General features: G+C 51.6%; 2 protein-coding genes across 6 annotated transcripts in view; both read right to left on the bottom strand.

Annotated features, from left to right (window-relative positions):
• Positions 1-11390, bottom strand: part of EIF4E2 (eukaryotic translation initiation factor 4E family member 2) — a 32494-nt gene extending 21104 nt beyond the window's left edge. For all 3 annotated transcript variants that reach the window (XM_027516535.1, XM_027516542.1, XM_027516528.1), the window contains exons 1-3: positions 9740-11390; positions 1295-1409; positions 133-267 (exon numbers count right to left, since the gene is read on the bottom strand). In XM_027516535.1, the coding sequence (XP_027372336.1) occupies positions 133-267; positions 1295-1409; positions 9740-9759 (270 nt within the window). In that variant the 5' untranslated portion in view covers positions 9760-11390. The remainder of the gene's footprint in view (positions 1-132; positions 268-1294; positions 1410-9739) is intronic.
• Positions 11391-11483: 93 nt separating this feature from the next.
• On the bottom strand, positions 11484-17081 carry CHRNG (cholinergic receptor nicotinic gamma subunit). 3 transcript variants are annotated; one of them, XM_027516507.1, is made up of 12 exons: positions 16919-17081; positions 16574-16713; positions 16266-16310; positions 15981-16087; positions 15293-15448; positions 14389-14486; positions 13897-14097; positions 13611-13725; positions 13309-13423; positions 12398-12614; positions 12076-12209; positions 11484-11791 (listed from the first exon to the last, which is right to left on the bottom strand). In XM_027516507.1, the coding sequence occupies exons 1-12, from the start codon at positions 17049-17051 to the stop codon at positions 11618-11620; spliced, it is 1635 nt and encodes a 544-aa protein (XP_027372308.1). In that variant the 5' UTR covers positions 17052-17081; the 3' UTR covers positions 11484-11617. The 3 variants fall into 3 exon arrangements, with proteins under 3 accessions (XP_027372308.1, XP_027372299.1, XP_027372316.1); XM_027516498.1 differs by having other exon boundaries at positions 15981-16090; positions 16919-17080; XM_027516515.1 differs by lacking the exon at positions 15293-15448 and having other exon boundaries at positions 15981-16090; positions 16919-17080.
• Positions 17082-17589: the final 508 nt, after the last annotated feature.

The following is a 17589-nucleotide window of genomic DNA, read 5'->3' as shown; positions in this document are numbered from 1 at the left end:
CAGACTCAGGTCAGTCAACTAAGGAAACCAGAGTCCTATGTAGGTTACCAGGAGGGTAGATAAACACAAAAATGTAAATACAGACAAGAATGTACTACCAAAGCTTACTACGTTAAACCACCCAGTACTCACAGAGGCAAAGGTGCCAATCTGTTTGATATTCTGTTCATAGCTCTGTGAGCTGGTGGGACGGCCGGGGGTTCTCCTGGAGTACCAAAAAGTGTAGTTATACTGCAGTGGGTGCTCGGCCGGCCCAGGGACGACAGCCTGTGAATCAAAGGAGGCGTGTTAATCTGGGCATTTTCCACATGCTCTGAGACTGAGAAAACATTTCCCAGTGTTACCCCTTACCACCTCCATTAAAAAGGATACATCCTCAATTACCTGCAATGGGCTCAAGATTCCACTTACATGGTAAATTAGTGGTTAACTCTAAGTTCCTGTAACACTTTCTGTGTTCTTAATGCTTTCGTAACTTTCTACCTCCTACCATGAGTATTATGCTTATATCTCATCTCAACATATTCCCAGGCCAAACACTGCCTCCTCTATGACACCCTATCACTTACTGGCTCATGACACTGGGCAAGTTGCTTAACCAGTTTGTGCCTCAGTTCCTTATCTGTAAAATAGGGAAAACAATAATGACCACCCTCATGGGGCTGCTGAGAGGATCAAATTAACAGCTGTGAAGTGCTTAGCACCATGCCTGACACATAGGAAGTACTCAAAAAATGACAGATCCTAGGATTACTGCTACTGTTAAATGTAAGTGCCTTGATTCAGGCTCACTCACCTGTGTCCTTCTAGCATGTAAAATGCCTGTATTTGGAATGTAGTAAATATTGTGCAATAAATGAATTAGTAATTGCTTTAATATTTCAAGAAAGAAACTGAGAGATCTATCTCTCGTTCGCTAAAATTCCTCTCTTCCAAGTCACTTTCAGCCTGAATTATTACCGACTAAAGAGTCGAACATTCTAAGTGATGGGCAGGACTGAAATACGGAACAGCAGCTTCTGAAGCAACTAACACCCTTGCTAAATTCCAGGATTAATCTCCCCACCTCAGGCTAGGAGAATGTTGGAAAGCAAGGCAAGAACTCAAGATCCTGTGGCAAGGGGAACCTTCAAAGTCCCAAGATGAACTCCAGTGATGCAACAATCTTTTTAGAGAACAAAATCAGACACTACAAAACAGGGTGTCATCAAGTGCATCCAGCATCCTTCAGATTTCACAAGATCACCAAGTCCCCAGTCCAAAGGCAATGACATCTGCACAACACAGAACTCACCTTCCTCTTGCTGCTGCTCTGACTCTTGTCTCGTTCCGTTTTTTCCTTCTCACCATCTTTCTGTGTGCTGTTTTCTTCATTCTGATCATGGTCCCCACTGTCATCATCTTTCAATCTGAATGGGAAGGCAAAACAACAGTACCCCATGACTGAGCTGATTCTTGCTTATCTAACAAGGCTACCAGGTCAGATGAACCACCATGTAACCAATCAGAAGTCACTCAAGTCATAGGCAATGAGGTGCCCATGAAAGAAAGAAAAGGAAGCAGAAAGGCAACTGGGAGGATTAAGCAAAAATGAAAATGCCCATCAGCTAATTTGTGAATTACAGAAAGCACCATATTCTAGTTTTCTAAAAGTCTGCACAAAAAAGCAAGAGGTAAACAGTGTAAGGGGTTGTTTTCTATGCCAAAAATAGTCAATAACGAGGAGAATTTCTGGATTATATAACTGTTTTGGCATTTCAAATGAACTTGAGAAACTTCCCTTTCTATCCTGCCACTTCTAACTATCTTTCCTACCATTCCCCGCTGCTACTGCTAGTCATTTAATTTCCAAGCTTAGAACTCTCCACTGTCCTGTGCCCTTCCATGCCCACCATGCAGGATATAATACAAGGAAATGTAAGATCCTCTACAACTCGACTGTCAACTGGCATCCCCTTTCCCTCTCTGCCTCCCAAAGCAACCCAGATTTCCACATCTGTGCTATATGCAAACACCACCCCTCAGCCTAAGGCACCATTCCTCCCACATCTGTTTTTCCTACTAGATAGAGGGGGCCCTAGATTGGTGTCTTATTAACCTTTGTATCTTCAGCAACGATGACATGATGCTGGAGTGATGTTAAATGAAAAAGAAATGAAAGGAAGGAAGAAATGTCTTCTTGTCTTGTAAGTTCAGTCAAAAGTACATCAGGTGCCACCTTTCAGGAGCAGTGAAACTACCCTCAGCGCTGTGTATTGGTTTGCTATGACTTCAAACTCACTTATTTATGACTTAAATGAAGATGCTGTTTTGAGATAACAATGAAGTGTCAGTTCAGTTGTGTCACTCAGTCGTGTCCGACTCTTTTCCCTGTCCATCACCAACTCCCAGAGCTTGCTCAAACTCATGTCCATCAGGTCAGTGATGCCATCCAACCATCTCATCCTCTGTCGTCCCCTTCTCCTCCTGCCTTCAATCTTTCCCAGCATCAGGGTCTTTTCCAATAAGTCAGTTCTTCCCATCAGGTGGCCAAAGTATTAAAGCTTCAGCTTCAGCATCAGTCCTTCCTATGAATATTCAGGACTGATTTCCTTTAGGAGTGACTGGTTGGATCTCTTTGCAGTCCAAGAGACTCTCAAGAGTCTTCTCCAACACCACAGTTCAAAAGCATCAGTTCTTCGGTGCTCAGCGTTCCTTATGGTCCAACTCTCATGTCCATAGATGACTATTGGAAAAACCAAAGCTTTGATTAGACGGACCTTCATCACAAAGTAACATCTCTGTGTTTTAATATGCTGTCTAGGTTGGTCATAGCTTTTCTTCCAAGCAGCAAAGTCTTTTAATTTCATGGCGGCAGTCACAATCTGCAGTGATTTTGGAGTCCAGGAAAATAAAGTGTCACTGTTTCCATTGTTTCCCATCTATTTGCCATGACGTGATGAGACCAGATGCCATTATCTTCCTTTTTTGAATGATGAGCTTTAAGCCCGCTTTTTCACTTTCCTCTTTCACTTTCATCAAGAGGCTCTTTAGTTCTTCTTTGCCTTCTTCCATAAGGGTGGTGTCATCTGCGTATCTGAGGCTATTGATATTTTTCTTGGCAATCTTGATTCCAGCTTGTGCTTCATCCAGCCTGGCATTTCACATGATGTACTCTGCATACAAGTTTAATAGGCAGGGTGACAATATACAGCCTTGATGTACTACTTTCCCAATTTGGAACCAGTCTGTTGTTCCATGTCCAGCCCTAACTGTTGCTTCTTGACTTGCATACAGATTTCTCAGGAGGCAGGTAAGGTGGTCTAGTATTTCCATCTCTTGAAGAATTTTCCACAGTTTGTTGTGATCCACACAGTTGAAGCCTTTGGCATAGTCAATAAAGCAGAAGTAGATGTTTTTCTGGAACTCTCTTGCCTTTTCTATGATCCAATGGATGCTGGCAATTTGATCTCTGCCTTTTTCTATATCCAGCTTGAACGAATGAAGTCTATCAGGATATTATGTGTAGTCATTCATACACATTAACAGGTCAGTAGGCGAGTAGCTCCTGCTGGGAGCTTATCAGCAAAAACAGATAAAGAAGGGAGCATGGTGAGGGGACATTTAGACTATAAATACTGAGTGTTGTGTAAGGAATATCCAAGTTTCCATCTGAGCAAAGCTGTCCTTTGCTGATCTTGCTCTCCGAAGATTGTGAGCCACTTGCTTCTGCAGTGACCAAGCCAACTCTTTGGTGGGCAGTGGTGTCAAACCCTGCAGCTGTCTCTGAAGAGAAGGGACATTAGCTCTGCTGTGGTAAAGCTGACTCCTTTAGCAGTGGTGACAAAATGTTTAGCGGCCCTGCAAAGATCAGCCTGCCCATAACCACCAGTGCTGGAGTTTTCTAGCAACAACTGACTTTTATTTTTGAGCTGGTAGCTGAACTTCAGTTCCTGATTGGCAAAGCCTTCTCACCCAGTGCCAATTCATATAAAGGTACACCTGGGACTAAATTTGAACTGTATTCCTTTCATCTCCCTGTGCCTGGAACAATACTGTGAGTAATCTACCACTGGTTTGGAATATGTTATGTTATTTCTTTACTAGCATCAGCATGTTACTGGCTTATGAAATTACTTTAACTCCCACAGTGGACCGGTGTTAAATAAACTACTGGCAAAGAAAATCTACCCCTGAGCATATTCTGTCACCCTCCAAAACAAAATACTAGGGCTCTCAGTGAACCTAAAATTCACTGGATCTAGACAAAAAGATAAATGGAAGGTGAATTCACAAAGATAGTAAAAATTCTGTTCAGTCTAGAGCTGGACCATCAACTTACGGATCTTTTCTGAAATCACTTTTCTGGCCCTACCCAGTCACACAGAATTTGACAATTCTCAGGATAGTTACTAGAAGCGGTCAAACTGTAACTCAGACACAGGAATACCTCAGAGCTATTGTGGGTTTGATTCCACATCACAGCAATAAAGCAAGTATCACAAGAAATGGAGTCACACAGATTGTTTGGTTTCTCAGTGCATTTAAAAGTTAGTTGACGCTACACTGTAGTCTGTTAAGAGGGCATTAGGAATATGTCTAAAAAAAAGTACGTCTTAATTCAAACCTTAGAGTGGACAAACTACACATGTGTTGGGGTGCCCGCTCTGCCCATTTCACAGCCCTGGCTGTAGGATATACTCCTGAGATCGTGCACTGTGCCATGCCCAGCCCCAGCCCCTCCCTGGCCAAGGCAGGACGATAAAGGGCACTGGTAGCCCAGCCTGTCCAATAACCTACACCTCAGTGCCTTCCTGACTCCTCCCTCAGGTCTTCATCCAGGAGGTGAAAGATCTTACAGATTCAGGAGCTGGTGCAGTCAGTCATATGAGCTGCATGTAAGAAAAGCCATGAGGGAATAAAGACAATAAGCAAAAGCAGAGAAGGCCAGGAGGGGCAAAGGGGATGGAGCAGATGAGCAGAGAGGAGAATGAGGTTTTTCGTGATGCTGCCATCTCTTTGGCTTCCCTGGACGCCTGGGAGACCTAATGGTGCTTACAATAACTCCTTCCCCATTATGAAATTTGAGTCCGCAGGGTTTCCTTTTGAAGCGGGGCCTGTCCTAGCATCCAAGTCCCACAACATTACCAGCACACTGTGTGTATCAGATGCTATGAATACCTGACACACAGTCTTTTCCCTCCTTTCCGTCCAGTAGTACCAACCCACTGCAGTCCCCAGCTTCACGCCTCTGTTGTGTTCATCATCTGGTCTTTCAAGGAGCTCCTCTTCCCCTCCTTAACTTGTCCTTTAGGACCCAGACTAAGGGCCACTTTCTCTTAAAAATATTCCCTGATCTCTCTCTAGGCTGGGTTGGGACCCCTTCTTCTAAACATCCCCATATCAATGTTTTACTTGTCCTAGCTATACTGTCAGTTTTTTTGTCTCCTGATTACAAATATTTCATGAGTCTTTGTTTCTTTTTTCTTATTGCTTAGGCCCAAGATAGCTCCTGATTCTCTTCTTTAGGGCATATACCAGGGACTCAAACCATTTCTCTCTTCTCAGCCCCCAACTTCCCACTATACCATCTGGGGTCCTTTCCCTTCAATCTTGGTTGAAAAAGGGCACAGTTGCTCTAGCACCTCACATTTTGCTAGCTCCAAGCAAAGCATGTAAGTTTCTTTCTTTTTAGTGCTTTTGCTGCTAACCACTACCGGGAAACAGAAAAATAATAACAAGAATAATGATGTCAGAGAAGAAACAATGCTACTGTGACCCTGGTCCTCAGCTCCCAACTCCCTTCTAAAACAGTAACTGGAAACCTTAATGGACCTTCATCTAATGTTGTTATTTCTTGAGGGTGGAGCTCTGCACTCTGGGATAACATTTAAGGCAAGTCATTCACATCCTATCTTCAGAGGCCACTCTTCCCAGCTGGATGCTGGATCTGAGCAAAGATACTATCCAGGTGGAAATATCAGTGCTCCTTAGACTCAGGCAGGCAATTAGCATCTGAAGCTATCCATGCTGAGTGGTGCCTGATCAGCTCACCAAGCTTCTCCCCAGGTATGTCCTCATACTCTGACTGGACAATTCACTGCAGGTAGGAAATTGGGCTAATCCACCTTCACATGTCCAGTATCAGGAAATTCGGGCAGAAAAGAAACAAGTTTAACACACAGATTTCTAAAATCAAGGCAATACAAGGCAAATAAGTGCCAAATAAGTGGTTCAGATAGTAGGTAAGAATGGGCCAAAGCTAACAAAGAGAACAGGGACAAAATAAAATCTGGCACCTGGATTTGAAAACCAAGCTCAACCCAGTAGGGACTGCAATACTTAGAAAGCATCTTAACGGTTTTACATGTGAACAGGATTGATAGCAATGGCACCTACTGACTTGATGGGAGTGGGGGGAAGGAGGGGGGTGTGGGGGTGGATTAGGTTACACATGAAGGCCATACAGAAAAGGAGACTAGAACTCCTCTGCAATCTGAGCCCATCAGATTAGACTAGAATACTCAAGTCCAGACACTGGACTTGTAGGACTCTGGCAAACCGAAACATGTCCACATGTCCTTAGGAGCCAAGTGGTGAACCATATAGAGACCAAACAGGCAACCAGTGGCCTACAAACTGCACTTTTTTGAATTAAAAAAAAAAAAAAAAAAAAAAAACCCTAAGGGTTGGAGTGCTTTCTTTAATTGCTAATTTCAAATGAAAGACAGTTTACTTTTTTCTCGTGAATAGCTAGAAGACAGATGTTTAAAAAAATCTGGCTCAGTATAATGAATAGTTAATAATTGGAACTAATTAAAAATGACCCAGGTTAGGGACTTCCCAGATGATCCAGTGGTTAAGATCTCACACTTTTAATGCAGGGGGCTCAAGTTCAAACTCCGGTCAGGGAACTAAGATCCCATGAGCCACAGGGCACAGCCGGAAGAAAAGAATCCGGGTTAATTTTTGTCAAGATGTGCTTGAACCAACGTTAAACAACCTGGGTATGAATCTCACCATATGTGGCCCTTCCTGTTGTGGGCAACTTATTTCATCTCTCTGCTAAGTCACTTCAGTCGTGTCCGACTCTGTGCGACCCCAGAGACAGCAGCCCACCAGGCTCCCCCGTCCCTGGGATTCTCCAGGCAAGAGCAATGGAGTGGGTTGCCATTTCCTTCTTCAATGCATGAAAGCGAAAAGTGAAAGTGAAGTCGCTCAGTTGTGTCTGACTCCTAGCAACCCCATGGACCGCAGCCCACCAGGGCTCCTCCGTCCATGGGATTTTCCAGGCAAGAGTACTGGAGTGGGGTGCCATTGCCTTCTCCATATTTCATCTCAGAGAGTCTCATTTTCCCTATTTGTAAAACAAAGCAACAAGATCCCCCTTACAGGGTTGTTTGAATCAGTTAATATGTGAAAAGCAGCAAAGTGCCTATAGAAGCCATTATTGCCATTTTCAAATTAGCTTGCTGCTGCTGCTGCTAAGTCGCTTCAGTCGTGTCTGACTCTGTGCGACCCCATAGAAGGCAATGGCACCCCACTCCAGTACTCTTGCCTGGAAAATCCCATGGACAGAGGAGCCTGGTGGGCTGCAGTCCATGGGGTTGCTAAGAGTCGGACACAACTGAGCGACTTCACTTTCACTTTTCACTTTCATGCACTGGAGAAGGAAATGGCAACCCACTCCAGTGTTCTTGCCTGGAGAATCCCAGGGACAGCAGGGCCTGGTGGGCTGCCGTCTATGGGGTCGCACAGAGTCGGACACGACTGAAGCGACTTAGCAGCAGCAGCAGCAGCAAGCTAATTTGAAAATGGCAATAATGGTTTACTGCAGACCAAAAAATGGAGAAGGAAATGGCAACCCATTCCAGTGTTCTTGCCTGGAGAATCCTGTGGAGAGGGGAGCCTGGTAGGCTGCTGTCCATGGGGTTGCACAGAGTCGGACACAACTGAAGTGCCTTAACAAGCATGCATGCATTGGAGAAGGCAATGGCAATCCACTCCAGTATTCTTGCCTGGAGAATCCCAGAAACAGAGGAGCCTGGTGGGCTGCTGTCTATGGGGTCGCAGAGTTGGACACAACTGAAGCGACTTAGCAGCAGCTGCAGATCAAGAAATATTTGGGTAGGAATGGACCAGATGACCCATAAAGTATCTTAAGATGAAATTTTGATTTCTTCAGTTTGGTGGAGAAAGGAGTATAGGGTTGGCAGAAAGCTCCACTGAGACAGGACCCCAATCCAGAGCTAAGATTTGAAGGGCTCAGGATGGGGTTTTTGTTGTTCAGTCGCTAAGTTGGGTCAGACTCTTTTGCAACCCCATGGACTATAGCCTGCCAGGCTCCTCTGTCCATGGGATTTATCAGGCAGGAATACTGGAATGGGTTGCCATTTCCTTCTCCAGCGGACCTTCCCGACCCAGGGATCAAACCTGCATCTCCTGCATTGGCAGGCAGATTCTTCACCAGTGAGCCACCAGGGAAGTCCCTGGAGATGGGGGGTGGGACAGTGGTAATCAGTATAGGGATGTGCTCAGCTACACAGTGGGCTACAGAAGCAAACTCCCAAAGACTTTTTTTCAAGTAGTAGAGCCCTCTCAGCAACCAGGAAACATTCCTGAGGAGCTGCCAAGAGTGCTGGAATCCAGGACCTATGAATTTGCACACCAGCACTCACTGTCCTGGAAAAAGTCCAATTTCCCCTCAGCAACAGTGGGTCACAAACTAAACTAATGGTAATTCCACTTTACATGTATATCTCTCTATTTAACACTTTACAAAGTACCTTTAAGCACTGCTGAATGTGATTTGATCCTTATCACACCCAGTGCAGCAGCAAGACACTAATCACTAATGCAGTTTGGATTAACAGAGGCTCAGAGACTCGGTAATTTTCCTGCTGTCAAATAGCTGGTAACTTGTGGGTCTGAGGCTGGAAATCTAGGTCTTCGGAAAAGAAGACAGATTTACTGCTAGACTATTAGAAGAAAGCCAAGAACAAAAATCTACCTCCAGATACAATTGCTGGAGGGAAATGTGCAAAAATTTACGCATTTCCTTTCTGCACCTCCAAAATGTTTGATGCTAGAACTAGGACTCAAACAATAGATAAGGTTCACCCGTTGGGTAAGAAACTGAGTTCTGGGAGAGTATGTTGGAAGAGGGCGAAAAGAGGAGGAAGAAGAAAGGAAGTAGGAAGGAGTCTCAGGAAGATGATGAAAATTCCGTAACAGAGCAGCCGCTGCGCTAAACGCGGCAGCCACATTACCTCACTGCATCCTCGCAACTCTGTAACATGGGCTCTGTTACGGTCCCTACTTTGCAAATGAGAAAACTGAGACTCAGAGGAGAGGTGACCTGCTTAGGCCAGAGAGGTGTGTGAGAAATGCTGAATTCAGTGGCAGGGCGGCCAGGCTGCGGAAACAGCCAAACGGCCGAGGTCTCCGCCCCTCCACGCCGCGGGTAACCCGCACTCGGGCGGGGCGTCCCAAAATCTCCTTCCGGGCCGCACGGCCACCTCCTGCCCCCAGGACACCGCACTTCGCCCTGGGTCCGTACGACCCTGGGGTCCCCGAGACCCCTGCATCCCTCGTCCCTAACCCCCTCATGCCCGCTGGCCGCACAGGGCCGGCCAGACCGCAGCCCGAGTCAGAGATTGTGGCCTGTGCCGCAGTTTGCGCCGCCTGCAGTGCGGGCGGGGGTGGGCGCAGGGAACAGTTGGGGGGAAGGGGCCCCGGGGGACGGCCACGCGCCACTCACGCGTCGAACTTGTTGTTCATCCTCTCGCCGCCACCGTCGCCACTGCCTCACGAAGTGACTTCCGCTCCCCCAGGTCCCTCCGCCTAGGGTCCGGCCACTTCCGGTTGCTCAGGGCACAGCGGAACGTTGGCGCTTTGGCCGGGTAGGGGGCGGATATCCCGGGACGCTTTCCTCCTGGGCTGAGGCGCTCAGGTTTGGCGCCTGTGTGGCGTGAAGTCGGGTCTCGGTTCCTGTGCCGGTCCTTGTTCCTGCCTGCCGCCCGCTCTGCTTAGCCGAGGGCGTCCTGACCGCCTCCCGAGGCGGGCTCCGAGAAGGGCAGCTCCGAGTCGCTGAGGGAGCCGGCTCTTGCTAAAAATCCCGACTCCACCTGCAGTGGAGCTGCGCGATCCTGGACTCTCTCCTAACCTCCCTGACGCTGTTTCTTTGGTACTGGCCGTCCTTTGATACACTACCCGTATCTTCACGTTGCCTTGTGGATTGATCGAGATAATCAGTGTCAGGCTCTACACAAAGTTGCCCTCAATAAACGGTAGCGATTGTTCATCTTTGCTTACTTGTGCCAGGAGCTACAGAGCTCCTCTCCACCTTCCGAGGCAGAGAGGGTGAGAGACTCACCCCAGGTGGCTGAGCTTGTAAGAGGCTTACAGGAACCAGCAGTGGTCCCTTCATCATCGAATTACCTGCTGCTCCAAATACACAGCAGTGCGTGCAGCGCACACACACGCTCTGGAGTAAATGCAATGAACCTGCTGATGAGTGATTTCGAAAGCCAGCAACCCTGGCTATTTCCGGGGTCTTGCTCCCCGCCCCCCAACAATGTCCCGTTGTCAGGATACTGTAACATTTTTTTAATCTTCATCGGCACCTTTGATCCTGTGATGAAGGTAGATAGGAACTGATATCTGTGCCCATATTTACAGATGAAGACACAATTTCAGGAAGCACAAATGTGCTCGTGTCTTGTCACCAGTAGAACTCAGGGCTCAGGCTCCAGCCATACTCTAAAAGCATGGCCTTCCCCAAAGACCAGCTAGCCTCCTTGTTTCCTAACTAGGGCCAAGGGAGGCTGGTCAGGGTCTCCTCTCAGGCTCCCTACTTCCCTCCCTAGCTCTTTCTTGTCTTAACCATCCCTTCAGACCAGTGCAAATTCCCTGGCCTTTGAGAAGAGAAAGAAGAGGGGTCCATTTTCCAAGCCATAGAACTTTCATAGAATGTCTAAGATTGGGTCAGAGTTGGGAATTCTGAACTCCAAACCTTATTTATCCACCATTGTTCTGGCAAGCCCCTCTTACTCTAGGCCCCAATTTGCCCAACCTAAACACAGGGGAATAGTGACTCTTGCTTATCTGTAATGCTATGAGGAGCTTTTGAGAATGAAAAAAAGAGAATAAAACTCATAAAATGTTTGATGCCTACAGCCCCCATAAAGCAGGCAGATGCCACCTGAAGTGGGCTGCCTCCCTTTCAAGAGAGCATTGGCTGCCACTCTTCACTTCTCTCATGACTCCCCTCCTTTAAGAAGCTGCAGGGAACTTGCAAAAGGGAAGAGAGGCCCAGGCCTGGAGGGCTAGGAACTTGTCTAGCTGGGGATAGGATAAACAGAGTCCTTAGGGTTTCAGAAGTGATGGGAGTTGACAACACTTTGCTGAAGTGAGGGCAATGCCAGGACAAGCAAGCCAGTGCCACGTGCATGCTGATTCCACTACTGCACTCTGCCCACATCCCAGCCCCAACCACTCTGGGGTTCCAGCTCTGTCTCTTTATTTCCCCAGCTTTTCTCACATATCCCCCAAGAGTGTTTCCCAAATAGTATACTCATGACCTCAGGAGCAGAAAACAGCTGATAAGACTCCACGTGGCTAGCAGCAATTGGTCAGCTCAGTCAGATGAGGGCAGATAGGAGCGGGGGTCCCCAGGAAAAGGCAGGGCAGGTACTCGGTTGTAGTGGGCCATGAGGAAGATGCCAGCAGTGCCACAGACAAAGAGCGAGAGCATGGCCAGGAAGCAGACTCGATCCAGCACTCGGCCCACCAGGAACCACTCCTTGTTCCCCTGAGGGTGGAAGGCAGGGTAAGAGGTGACCAGAGGTGACACCAAGGCTGGATCTCTGGAGCATCCTTAGCCACCCAGCAGGCTTCTGCTCTTCATTTCCTTGAGCCCTTCTCACCTACTTCAGGTCTGACCCTGGCTTTCTCCATGGTCCCATGGCGCCATTCCCAATTCCACTTTTTCCATGCCATTGCCATACCATGGCCACCCCACTCATCCTGCCCCCATCTCAGGTTCAAGTTTGCACACCAGGTGTGCAAACCCTACCCCACCCCCTGCTGACTTACACTGTCAAAGTGAGTCTGCTGGTGCCGGGCACGGGCAATGAGGTTGCAGGCCTCCACGCAGGCCTGGATGGCCGGGGCGGCCTGCTTCAGGCTGCCACACCATTCTGGGCTCTGCCCTGACTCTGGGCCTTTCTCTGTTGATGAGGAAGGGTAAGGTTTGGGAGTAGAATGGGGGAGGAACAGTCTGAAAAAGTGGCCCCCACTTTCTTAGGGACCCCAGCCCCTCTCTTCCCAACCTGGACGTTTGCCGACCCCTCATCCACTGTGCCTGGCACCTTGGTCAACAGATGACCCTTCCTGTCCATCACACCCCCTGCCTTACCAAGCTTCTCCAGCGCTGCCCTCACCAGCCCATTGCGCTGGCGCTGCCGGAAAAGAAGCTCACTGCGGGGCAGGCAGAGGGCCACCTCCTCCCCAGCTGTGATTGGCCACCCTGAGGAGGAACCATTCTGTAGACGGGGGTGGGCATCCTGCACAGCCACTGGGGCCAGTGGGCGAACGTGCATCCGTAACAGCTGGGGCAAGAGCCGCAGGAACACCTGGAGAGATGTGCGCGGCTTAGCCTAGTGGATAGCAGAACTTCCTGGGTGACCGGGCTTGGGAGCAGAAGGTAACAATTGGCACAAAGAGTTCACGTGATGGGGGCCCGAGGCAGCCTGGCAGGGGCAGTGGCTTGGCCCTGCTACGGCTTACCTGTCCTGAGCCAGACACTGACCTGGAGCCCCCAAACTTTTGTCCACATCAGAATCACCAGGACACTTGTCATGAACACAGGTTCCTGGGCCCCACCTCTGACCCAGGATGTCTGGGGCAGGCCTGGGAATCTGCCTTTGTAACAAGGGTCCCGGCTGACTGCTGCAGGTGGGCCGCAGCTCACACAGGCACTGGAGCCACTCGGCCCGGGCAGAATCCTGCCTCCTCCACTTTCTTGCTGTGCAACCTCGTCTGGGATACTTAACCTCTCTGTGCCTCAGTTGTCTCATGTATAAATGGGAGATGAGACCAATACCCATTTCACAGAAGTCTTAGGAAGGTTAAATAAGTTAGTATACGTAATATGCCTCCCACAGAGTAAGCACTATATTATTCTTGATCCATCTGGGCATGTTCAAGATACACATGGGGCTGGTCTGTTGCTGAACTTGGTGGGTGAGGAATGTGCCCAGGGCCAGTAGGGGCATGTGAACAGACAGGGCAGGAAGAGGCTGAAGTAGGCAAGGGTAGGGAGCTTGCCTTGCGGACCCCTCGGGCCATGGAGTGTGTGTGGGGGGACCGCAAAGACACGTTGAGTACGACCACAGCGTTCACGACAATGAGGATGGTCACCACCAGGAGGAAGGTCAGGTACCTGCAGGGCGGGATAGGCAGGTGGTGGGGCTGGTTGCTTCATCTCCAGATACCAGTCCCACCCCTCTAGTGGCTGACTCCCCCACATCCCTGGGATTGAGGATTGTAGGGAGTGGCAAGAGGGCAGTACCCTGTGTTCATGAGAACGGAGGAAAGGAAGTGGGCTCAAGCATGAGAGCCAGCCTTACTTGCTGATGAGTGGCACCGCCTGGGAGGTCTCGGGCACCTTCTTGGCCACGAGGAAGAGGAAGACGGTCTGGGCCAGGAGCACGTTGATGGCGACGGTACACTTCTGGCCCCCCGCTGCCCATGACCAAGAGGCCCTCAGAGCGGATCTCAACCTCCCCACCATGGGGCAGTCCCCTCCCCACAAGGAGTCCATGACCCTGGTGCCAAGTCATAGTGCCATTCTGTCCTCCCTGCTCCCTGTGCCGCTGGCCGGGCCATCGCCCCCCTCCCACCAACACTAGGTACCCTTGGCAGGAAGGAAGTAGATGAGGATGGCTACGGAGGAGATGAGGACACAGGGCGCAATGATGTTGATGACATAGAAGAGGGGCTTGCGCTGGATGAGCAGGTAGAAGACGACCTTCTGGTGGCCTGCCTCCTCGGCTGGGGCCGCCTCGTCCAGCAGCATCTTGGCTGGCCGGTGCCGGATGGCCCACTCCCCATTTTCTGCAGGCAGCAGGCGGGGGTGGGCACAGGGACTGGGGGCGAGCTGATCCCGGCAGCCCACGGAACCCAGTGCCCACAGGAGCAGCACTGTGCGGGGAAGGATGCTTGACGCCCCTCCCACCAAAACCAGAGTCACTATCAGTGAGGAAGATCAGCTTTGCTGGGCCTTTAAATGACATGCATTTTATGGTTTATGGGAGCTTTCACCTTGAGTGACACCGAGGGGGGCGTGGTCTCGGTCTGGCTCCGCCCCCACAGCCAGGTCCTGCATGGACCTTGGATGGCCATTACCTGTGAAGGCCTCGGGGTCGATGAAAATCCATTCGATGGTCTGACCGTCTTCCTGGCTCAGCTGCAAATTGATCTCATTGGTGCTGTAGGTCTGGGACCTGGGAGATGGAGGTGGGAAAGAGGATAAATTGGAGTGTGTGTAGATTCACCCAGGAAGTCACACAGACCATCTCCTGAGGGCAACTGTGGGCAGTTTTGCCTCAAAAAGCACAGTCAAGAATTTCTGAGCTCTTCACAAAGCCTTGGCATGAGATGGGGCGGGGCGGGGCGGGGCGGGGCAGGGAGTCCGGTTTTCGAAGTCTGGGGAAACTATAGATTTTAAGGACCAGGAGGTTGCAGCCAGAGCCGAGGGCTATCTGGGGTCCCTTCCTTCCGTTGCCTCCAGGGCACAAGGGGCCGATGGTGAGAACAGGAAATACAGCCTATACCTCTCTGATCTGTTTTTACTGAAGAGGATCTCCCGATAGGTTCCCTTATTTAAAAAAAAAAAAAAAAGGCTGCTTCTCTAAAATATAGGGAACCCCTCCCACAGACCGCCGTCCCCCCATTGATGGAGGAGGACACTGAGATAGCCCTGGCCTCTCCGTGGGTCTGAGGGTGCAGTGATCTAAAGTGTGTGTGCATGGGTCTGTGCACATGTGTCATGGGCATGCATGTGCCTTCTCGCCCACCCACGGCAGTCCCTGATGGCTGTCTTTGGCGGGGAAACTGAGGCAGTGAAGGAGAATGAGTGAGGGGTCTGGGGCTTAGCAGGGAGGGTCGTGGGCATCTCCAGATGTCTGGGCCCCAGAGAGGTGGAGCCCGGCTCCCCACCCCTGGCCAGAAGCCTCAGATCCCCACCTGGCCAGGACCCCTCTTTGATCCGCTCGGAGAACCCCCCACCCCCATGCGTGGGTCTCCTCACTGGAAGATGAGGGAGCAGTTCTGCCAGTCGAAGGGGAAGAAGGTGACAGAGACGGGGCAGGAGGAGCGGAAGATGGCCGGCGGCAGCCAGTACACACAGCCATCGGGAGACACGAGCACGTTGCAGTAGAGGGCCACCTCGAACACGCCGTCCACGCTGCGGACAGGCCAGGGTGTGGGGCTGGGGGCCCGCGCCCCGACAGTCCCTGCTAGACTGAGACACCCCCCCCCCACCAACCCTGACCAGTCCTCTGCCCCGAGTGGATGGGGCCCCGGGACACCAACCCTTCCCAGCCACCATGCCCCTGCCTGGTCCCCCGCTACCCCAGCCTCGGGGACCACTGCCTCCTCCAACAACCTCCCACAACACCCACCCTACAACACCCACCCCAGCTCTCCTCCATACGGGTCATGACCACGACCAACAGTGGTTAAGCTCCCCGCTTGTCCTGTGCCTCCCGAGGGAGCTGTCCTTGTACCCACGGTAGTGGGGAGAGCAGCCACCCAGGCGCCCCAGCCCTGAGGTGGTGGAGCCGGGGTTGGATCAGTGCTGATGGTTCCCGGGCCCCACCCTCAGTCCCCATGCCCTGGCGCCCTCAGGGGCCCCAGCTGCACCCTCTGTTCACCTGTCTCTTTCCCGGAGGCCCCCTTGTCCTGTGGGCCCTGCCCTGCCCGGGCCCCCTCCTCACTTGTTCTCCAGCACGATGTCTGGCCGCCACACCATGGTGGATGGCACCCGAAGCACCCACAGGCCGCCGTAGTCTCGAGGGTCCCAGCGAAGCCGGTAGTCACACCACTGCTGCAGGGGGAGGGGCTGCCAGACCCCATCCTGCCCCCAGGACCCGGGCCCCCTCCCAGGGCAGGGAACGCAGAAGAGGCAGGATGGGGTGAGAGGGAAACAGGCAGCTCTAAGGGGCCTCGGGGGCCTAGAGTGGAGCTGATGGAAGGAGGAGGGCAGTCTAGCAGCTTCTTACCATTTCTATCCAGACGTTGGTGGTGAGGGCCTCCTCTCGCTCATTCTAGGGGTGCAGAACAGAGGACAAAGTCCCCATCATGGACTGACTCCCCAGACGTCCCTACAAGACCCCAGCCTCTTGGGCAGCCCCCATGGGAGTTGGCCAGCTCCCTGGTGGGCTGCCCAAGCCCTCTCTCTCTCCCCTGTGGGCCCTGCCTGTTCCTGCCTGCTGGAGCCACCCCTTCACTCCCCAGCGGGGTCCCGGGGGAGCAGTGGGCTGCCATCCCTGCCCCCACCCCCAACACACACACACAGGCCTGTGCTCACCAGGGAGATGAGGTTGGTAAGCGTGAGCTTCAGGCTGACGTTGACCACGTCCGAATCGTGCTCAGCAGGTCTCAGGTGGGGGTTGTAGCCTTGCATCAGGTCCCCGAGCAGACGCTCCTCCTGGTTCCGGCCCTTGGCCCCTGGAGCAAACAGCGGTGAGAGCCTGGGACACGGCCTCTGGGGCAGATCAGGGTGGGGGCGGGCCACGGGAGCAGGGGACATGGAGAAGTGGAGAGTTGGGGGGTGGGGGACAGGCCTCGGTAGCACCCCTCCCCAGACCCTCCATCCCCTGAGTCCTTGGGATCCTGGTCCCGGCCTCCCCAGGAGGACCCGCTGTGTCCACACCCAAGCAGACAGCTAGCAGCGGCAGAAGGAACAGTGGCCTCTGGCCCCCGCACATGGTGCCACAGTTCTCCGTAGGGACGGGGTGGGACTGCAGTTCCCCCCCGGGGCTGGGGGTGCAGCCTCCAGGGCTCATGTAACAGCCCACATTCTCCCACCCCAAGCCACCCTGGCCAGCCCAGCCCAACCCCGCCAGCTGTCTGACCACAGCGCTGTCAGCTGTCCCCGGGTGGACACAATGCCGGGCTCAGATTACCCAGGCTGGGGAGGACAGAGGGGCTCCATCTGCCCAGACCGTCCGGCCTCCGTCCCCACTCTCAGGCTCAGTTGACCCAGTCCTCTGTCCTTGTTCCGGCTGGGGGCTGAGGACACAGCTGGGGATAGATGAGCATGGGACAGAAAGGCGGAGCGCTGAGGAAGGGTCCTGATCGGTGCTCCCTCCTCCTGCTCCCTCCAGCTTGGTCAGGATCTGGGGAGGTGGGAAGGCCCATGGGTAAACATGTTTGGTGCTTGAGTTTCTGTGTCACATGGTTGAGGTCCCCAAACCTGAACATAAATGAGAGCACCAGGTTTTGGGGTCCCCCAGTCTCTGAGGCAGGGAACTCAGGTCTGGTGAACTTTAAAGGAAGGGGGACCAAGGACGATTTGGGATGCAGGCCCTAAGAAATAGGACA

Source organism: Bos indicus x Bos taurus, chromosome 2 (assembly GCF_003369695.1).
Source record: "Bos indicus x Bos taurus breed Angus x Brahman F1 hybrid chromosome 2, Bos_hybrid_MaternalHap_v2.0, whole genome shotgun sequence".
NCBI lineage: Eukaryota > Metazoa > Chordata > Mammalia > Artiodactyla > Bovidae > Bos > Bos indicus x Bos taurus.
Note: the sequence above shows the minus strand (reverse complement) of the source record. Positions and strands in the feature narration are given on the sequence as shown.